This window comes from Gekko japonicus, unplaced genomic scaffold (assembly GCF_001447785.1).
Source record: "Gekko japonicus isolate JY-2015 unplaced genomic scaffold, Gekko_japonicus_V1.1 scaffold18, whole genome shotgun sequence".
NCBI lineage: Eukaryota > Metazoa > Chordata > Lepidosauria > Squamata > Gekkonidae > Gekko > Gekko japonicus.
In genome coordinates, this window is record NW_015170275.1 from 406,759 (window position 1) to 414,740 (window position 7,982).

General features: G+C 42.8%; 1 protein-coding gene across 1 annotated transcript in view; it reads left to right on the plus strand.

Moving 5' to 3' along the window:
* Positions 1–5,987, plus strand: part of MOSPD2 (motile sperm domain containing 2) — a 34,642-nt gene extending 28,655 nt beyond the window's left edge. Inside the window, exons 12-15 of the mRNA XM_015417596.1 lie at positions 1,895–1,991; positions 3,021–3,150; positions 4,403–4,505; positions 5,637–5,987. Of these exons, the coding sequence (XP_015273082.1) occupies positions 1,895–1,991; positions 3,021–3,150; positions 4,403–4,505; positions 5,637–5,777 (471 nt within the window). The 3' untranslated portion in view covers positions 5,778–5,987. The remainder of the gene's footprint in view (positions 1–1,894; positions 1,992–3,020; positions 3,151–4,402; positions 4,506–5,636) is intronic.
* Positions 5,988–7,982: the final 1,995 nt, after the last annotated feature.

The following is a 7,982-nucleotide window of genomic DNA, read 5'->3' on the forward strand; positions in this document are numbered from 1 at the left end:
TCCCTAGACAGACAATGTGTGTCAAATCCTGGAAGCTTATATAAACTATGATCATTGTATGTGAAGTGAAGTTTTGGACACAACAGCCAAAGAAGTGTTCATCACACTACGGGTGCGTTCAGACGGGGCGTTTCTGCCGGCATAAACTGCACCGGTTGGAACCGGTGCAGTTTATTCCGGCTGAAACGTGATCACACTCTTCAAGTCTCGCCTTCCCACCACCGTCTGAGGAGGTAATAGATTGCAGCAGCCGAAGCTGGTTTCAACGGAGATGAATAAGAGTTTCAACAGAGGTGACCGACCTTTTTTTTTTTGTTCTCTTCTGTTGAGTTTCCATGGGCAATGTGTTCACTTTAAAACCTTCGCTCAGAGGGAGACCAAGGACGCGCAGCTGAACAAGCGGCTGGGAGCGGGCTCAGCGTCCTGACGGCTAAGAGGAGATTGGTACCGTAATTACTGTAGGACACGGACAGATGGCTCCTTTAGAGACTGGCCAGTTTTGCTGATGTTCAGAGAAACAAGAAGGTTTACGGGAGGATTGAACAGCTTCGGGGGGAGAGTGGAGTGGAGTGGAGAAGATCGCATGTGCAAAGGCAGCCATCCACAGAATGGCGATCTTTGCGCATGCTCACCCCCCCCCCCCAGTAGATTTAAACTTTAAAGGTAAGGACTTACCTTTAAAGTTTAAAGAGCACAGTAGCCTCCCGGAGGTCCCGGACGCCTCCGAAATGCTGCAGTAAGGGCTTTTTTAAAAAAAAAACACAAACGCTTAGGGCGAAGCTTCGCCCAAGCGCATACCGCTAGGAGTCTTTTTTTAAATGGCGGGGGAAAGCCGGAAGCCTCAGGCTTCCGACGGAAGTGGCTAGGCACCGGTGGAGAGCGATCAGACGCCGGTTTGCATCGGAAGGCACCGTTGCACTGAGTTTACCACCACTAGGGACCTAGTGGCAGAGTGCAACGGTGTACAGCTCTTTATAACGGATAGAGTGGGAAGACAGATGTTCCCCGTCTGAACGCCGGTAGGTACATCGATTGCAACCGGCACAGAATCCGTTGTAAAGGCTGCGTCTGAACGCACCCTACAAGTCACATACAATGTAACTTCACTTAGAATTCATTACTATGAGATGTGGTGATTAGCTATTCACATGTAACTCTTCTACAAAATCCTCTATCAGTCTGAAAGGCAATCCAAACTTCAGAGGACAAATGGGAGACACAGCTATCCCATTTCTTCACTGGTTGTCAGTTTTCAGATTCATCTAGTTCTTTGCTTAGATACGGAGCCAAACTACATGTTTTGGGTGCCATGGGACAACCCATGCTTGACACAATTTTAGATGAGGATTTAGCAGTTTAAAAATTGTCATGAGGACCTGATCCACCAAATGGTAATGGAGCGCTGTTTCAGCACTTGAGGGAACTGGGGGGGGGGGGAGATCGCATAGTGCTTCTGCATCGTAGGCCCACCTTCATGGCATTTTTAAACTGCTAAATTCTCATCTAAAATGGTAGCGGGGGGAGGCATGTCAGTCCACAATGTGTATCTGGGCTCACAAGACACTGGACAACAGGCCAAGGTCTTATGCAGCATTCTGATATTCTCATGTCTTAATATTTAAACAGTCCTGCCTACAAAGAAATTAGTCCAGAGTACTTGGATTTAGCTGATTGATCCACTAGTTGTAAATTCGCTTGGGACAAAAAGGTCCTTCATTTCTGAGTTTCCTTAGAATATCAGGAGCCATGTCAAACATTCCAAAAGTGGTGTAGTGGGAAGCAAGCCTTATTTTAACATGTTTCTTGTATAATGTTGGAAGTCAGACTACCAAGCATGTATTAAGAAATTTGAATAGGCAACCTGAGAGCTTAATTATGGTTGTCCTATATTTAGGTGAGAACAACTGCTCCTGACAAGTACCGAGTAAAACCAAGTAACAGCAGCTGTGAACCAGGCACATCACTAGATATAGTAGTGTCTCTTCATGGTGGTAAGTGAGAAAACAAGTTTGTAAACAAGATTTCTTTGGTGAAATAAACAGTTCTATGATATGTACTATGGCCTCAGTCCTATGTACATGTACTAGGAGGAAAGTCCGATGGAGGCCATCTTTACATCACTGCCTCTGAGGGCCTCTCCAGTTGAGGTCTCTCAGTACAGTCTTTTACTGCTTTCTGCAGTGAGTGGAATAGGGAAAGGAATGTAGGCTTGCTGTGAATCACATTCCATTTAGAGTCCAGTTTCACATTTAGAGTCCAGTTTCACAATCTGATGTATGCTGCTTACTCCATTACTGGCCTGTCTACTTGCTGAACTTTTAATTTCCATTTTTTAAAATGCCCAAGTGGCTTGCTTCTGGCTTCCAAGCATCAATGATGCTGATGTAAATTCTGCATTTTTTAAAGTTATGTGCTGTTTGGATGTGCAGCTATGGCCAGGTTCTTGCTTGACCACATAACTTAGAAAGATTTTAAATAGCCTGCTTACTAATGTACCTCAAGGAGGCATAATCTCAGTTTTTTTGATCTTGCAAGAGTGCATGAAAATATGCACTTTTTGTGTTGTGGAACCTCTTTACATGCTTTATGGTACAATAGTATCTTCCAGTGTGTCGGGAGCTAGCCTCCTGTGCTAATACTTTGGGACAGAAGGCATTGCTCCTTTGTGAATAATCATACATTATTCTTCATTCCTGCAACCTAGTGCAAGATCCTAAGTAGCAGGAAATTCAGTCTCTGCTTTTTAGAGTCATCAGTGGAAGTCATGGCCTCTCCTTGTGATCTGTTAACCGGACAAATTATCTAAAGGTCTTCTCAGTATACTAAATGTACTCCATCTCTAAACTCTTCTCCCATCCTCCTTCATCCTTGCAAATTAGCAGGTCTTGCACCTGCTCTAGCAAGCTGGCAGTTTATATCCTTTGTTAATTTTCCATAATTTCCACACAGTGTATTAAATTTCAGTACTGATTAAATCCAAATGAGGTAAAATTGACATATTGCTAATAACTTTTGGGCAGGCTGTACAGCTTCCCTGCAAGACCGCTTTTTGATTATGGCAGCAGAAATGGATCAGTGCTCTGGAACAGGAACTCAAGAATTGGCTCAGTTTTGGAAAGAAGTTCAAAGAAACAAAGTGATGGAGCACAGGTAAGAATTTCCTGTTGACCTAGAGGATGCCTTCAGATGACAGCATAGTTTAAAATGTGGTCACACATGTGCCATATGTATTTTAGCAGAAGATGATCAAATGTTAATTTGTTTCAGCCAGATTAATATTTAGTAGGTGTGTACTTCAGCACTTCAGAATGGCACAGATTAAAAATCTGAAATGTAACTGGTAATTATTATACATATTATGTGGTTGTTAGAGTAAGCAAGCACTTGGGAAATCGCTGTTTAGACAGTTTCCAGTATGCACATAACTGATCCTCTCTACTGTGAGGCTATGGATGACTATTAAACAGAAAAGGAATGGCACAGAAAGGAGTCTTTTGAAAGCATTTCCATGAGCCTTTAGGAAGTATGCAAATTAATTAATTAATACCACCATGGTATACAGCAGGACTGGGCTAGCAAAAAGGGGGATTGCTGAAGGTACGTTGGAAGGTGCCACTCTTGAGTGTCGTTCTAAGCTTTCTTGCCCTGTGGAAGGGAACTCAAAAGGAATTTAACTGTCTTCTGAAGGCATTTAAATGCCCTCTGAGCTGTTTTTTTCCCTAGGAACTGACATGCTCACTGCCCTATCCCATGAAAGGAAGGGCTAGAAACAGGCCCGGAGCCTCCCCCTTTAAAGACAGGCATTCAGATGTAATTAATTAACTAATTAACTGCCCCCTTAAAAATTTAAATGCCTCCAAACAAAAACAAAAAATCCTGGTTACTGGCCTGCAATAGATGTTCCTCACCACCTTGTTTCTTTAGGATGACGCTTGTGCTGCATATTCTGCATTTGCCTGCATATCCTGTAGAACGTTTTCCCCATATGGCTGCTTTTCATACACCCCAGGCTCTTCCTCCTAACTACTTCTGGTTTGATTCTGTTTCCTTCCCTAGCTAGCCCTTACCCAGCTAGCCTGTGTTAATGGTTCCTGGCCTGGTATTGCCCTCATCCTATGCAGAGCACCTTGCTGTTGTGCTGGTTGATTCCTCAGTGGCTTGTTATACAACCTGTGCAGGTGTCCTGTGGTTCAAGAACTACTTCAGTAGGTGGTACTGTTCTGTCTGCTCAGTCTGCAGAAGAGGGGGGGGGAGCAGAGATAAAGATTGCATCATTGAATATGTGAAACAGATGTTGACAGAGAACAGAGCCATGCAGTGGAAGAGGCTCAGAATGAAGAATACTAGTGCAGGCTTCTGTCAGTGTACTAAGTGTCACTGCTGTATGATTTTTGTGTTTCAGATTGAGATGTCATGTTATAGAAAGCAGCAAGCCTTCGACTTTAACAATAAATGAGAATGCCTGTAATGTCCCTGCAAAAACCAGTGAAGATCTATACTTCCAGGTAACTTTTGTACATCTTGATTTATAGCTCACATCTGGGATCCAAAGGGATTTGCAATCCATTGTGGTTTTTCAGGATCCCCCTTCTTACTTCCTTCAGCAGTCAGTCCTAAATTCAAGGGACTCTTACCCAGCTAGTCAATGTTGATGGTTCCTGGCCCAGTATTCCTACAGTCTATGCAGATCACCTTGCTGTTGTGCTAGATACAACAGGCTGCCATAGGAGAACATATCACAGAAACATTTAATTTCTATCATTGAAGCTGGGGAAGGAAAATTCTCCTGAAAGTGGGTCTAAATAACTAAACCAAATACATATATTCAACTATATATGCTACCTTTGTTGCTCTTTACCATATATGAAAAGGTGTAATGTTCCCCCTTAGAATATAGGCTCTGTGTTGCAGCCTCTACTAAGGTTTCGGTATACTTTATTTCTGTCTTACTGCAAGGGCCTAAGAATTACTGTGGACTTGTCCTGTTAATTTGGTGTCACACGGGCCGGATATCATGGGGGGGGAGGCGTGGCTGTTTGCGGTCCCGCCGAAGTCCCGTGTTTAGGGGGAGGTGCTGATCACATGATGCGCCAAAGGCGCGGCATGGCAAACAGGGTTGTGTTTTGTTTTTTTAAACCTGAAGTATGTGCATGCCTCGTTGGGTGCTTGTGTGCATCCCTGGAGACTTCGGGGGAAAAAAACCTTTTCACAATGGGGCATGGGCAGGTGCCAGATGCCACCGGAAACGCGATCAGATGCCCGCCCATGCCCCGCAGTTTCTGGAAACTAGTACCTCCAAGGTACTAGTTTTTTGCCACGCATCTTTGGCGGGAAGCCTCAGTTGAGCCACGGGAGCTCTACGCTTCCCAGATGTGGCGGTGAGATTGAGCCCGGAAAATCCGCCTATCTTCCATCTCTCTAGCATGGCTAATGCTCCGTGTGACCGGGGCCACAGAATGTATTGTGTTGAAACTGTGACTGGCAAATTCCATCAACATTGCGGTATTTTTTTTTTGGGGGGGGGATAGCTGGGTCTAAGTGGGATGGTAGAATGGCAGCACCTAACTGCAAACGGGGGGGGGGGATCAGATTCATAATAATATCTTAATCCATGTGCCTTCCCCCTTTTTCCCCAGCTAACACAAGTATTGCACAGTAATAAAAGGCTTCAAGAACAGATTGATCGATGTGTCTGGCTCCAGCAATTGACTACGGTGTTAGTATTGCTACTAGTTGCCAATGCTTGTTTCTACGTGTTATTCTCTCAAGGAAGATAAATAGCAATGCCCTGTACAATAAATGCTGCCTAAGTAATTCAGTGTGAGAGGAACTGATAGTGGTTGGAGGAACTGTGGAACTGCCCAAAAGGCAATCTGTATGGGCTTCCCTGGAAGCTGAAAATCACGAGACTGAGCCATGCTATTCAACAGCAGATAGACCTTGATGGTTCAAGAGGAAGGACAAAAATAAGATATTAAAGTAGTCAGTTTCACTGGACACCTTAAGAGTTTAGACCTAAAGACATTTTATAACGTAACAGTTTTTTCTTCTCTCATGCAAATCATATAACATGTATCAAGACTTAATTATGTACATAAAATGTAACATTTCTATTCACATGTAAGTACACAGTTGGTAATAACATAAATGAAAATTTCCTATATTTGTATATAAAGCGTATGAGTGTACATAATATGCAGTGATGCTGTTCAAAATGGAAGAATGGGGGGGGGGTCTTGTTCATACTTTTCAGAATTATTACAGCTATCTTATGCCAAACTATTTTCATCCGATGTTAATCTTATAGCCATATTTCCCAAAAAATGCTTGCCACAGTTCCAAAGATACCCAATTAAAAGCTTGTGTTTGTTAGATTAGAAATTACACCATAAATCAGTGGGTAGGACCGCAACTCTACTTTCCTTGTCAGAAATAAAGGCTTTAGGGCCTCAATACTCAACTGTTTTCTTGCTGCAGGGCCACTAATGTGATGGACAGCAGTCTCTTGTAACTCTTGGGCAGCAAGCAAGAGTGCCATAAACTTGTTTACTCAAGCTTCAGATATTGGGATGGATCCTACATACTGATAATGCTAAAGGTAGAGCTTTACTCTGGCACAAGGATCCTTCTGCCAGCACAAGAAGGCATTTTTGGACCTTTGGTATAAATAATGTGATATGAAAGAAAGAGCTGCAGGGACATTAAAGTCACTGTGAAAATAGTAGTACACATTAAAGCATTTCAGTGGTGGTCTAAAAGATACAGAAATGTGTCTGAGAAATGCAGAAATTTAAATAAACGTTACTCCCAACTACAGTCATGTCATATGAAAATTTAAAAACTGTAAAACTCCTGCTGTGATCTTTGACAACATTAAACCCTTTTAATTTGGTTGAGTTCAGGCGATGTAGTAAATAAGTCATGTGTGTAAGTGCAGTTCTGAGATGAGTTCAGAGTGCTTGTTTCCCTGAAGAATAACTGGAGTCATGGTTTGCCCTTTTTCTGCTATATCTGCAGTTCTGCTTCCAATTACTTCTCCTTAATCCCATTGGTTGTAATCTAGATTCTAGCATATGCAGAAACTTCTCATGTGCTTCTACATGCCTCTCTGTGGGGGAAGGAGGGGTGTTCTGTGGACATTCAGACATCTTTAATGGCACTTGCCAGTTGTTCCTGTTTGCTGTGCAGGCAAAAGTCCCTGCATAAGCAGAGTTCAGCACCTGCAGTGGACTTGGCAGATCCTGGCCTTTACTATAGCAGGACAAAATACTTGTAGAAGAACCTTGGGGAAAACGTTTCCATTCCCATTTTTTCTATTTCTCCACAAAGTGCCTCAACTGGGTAGGACTATTCACTCTTCTGGGCTGTTGTCTCAGGTCTGTAAAAACTGATTACTAGTCATTGATGTAAAGTTAAGCTGCAGTTCAGCACAGTAAAGCATATTGATATTATTACTGTTAAGCGTACTTAATTGTATTGAATTGTGGCCGTAATGTGAAAAATTTTACAATATTCACTGCTTAGAGTCAAATTGCATGAGATTGCTGCTGTTTAAACTACATTTTAAATGGCTGAGGATAGTCTAAGAACAAAACGAATATATGGGTGAGAGGAGCTGGAAACCCCCCCCCCCTTCCTGTTGGTTAATTCCTGATGATCATCCCAGGGACATTTTCTCAGCCAAGATGGGTCTGTGTCAAGCTGGTGGAAAAAGGAGTTACAGGTCTGAATAAGAGGAAGAGAAGTTGCAGAAGGCAGGCTCTGCACTAGTCACCTGCATGCCCTGTTTGCTTTTGCAGTGGGCCTTTTTACCTTCACTTTATACAATTTGGGAAGGTTTGAATTTAAATGAACAGATCTGCTGTCGTCATATCTATTTACAGCCATAATGGAGGCTACATAATATTGTACGTAAACATTCTAGACTTCTGTAATGCAGAATGGTCTCAGTGCAGTGCAACTGAGGCTTTATGTAGGCATGA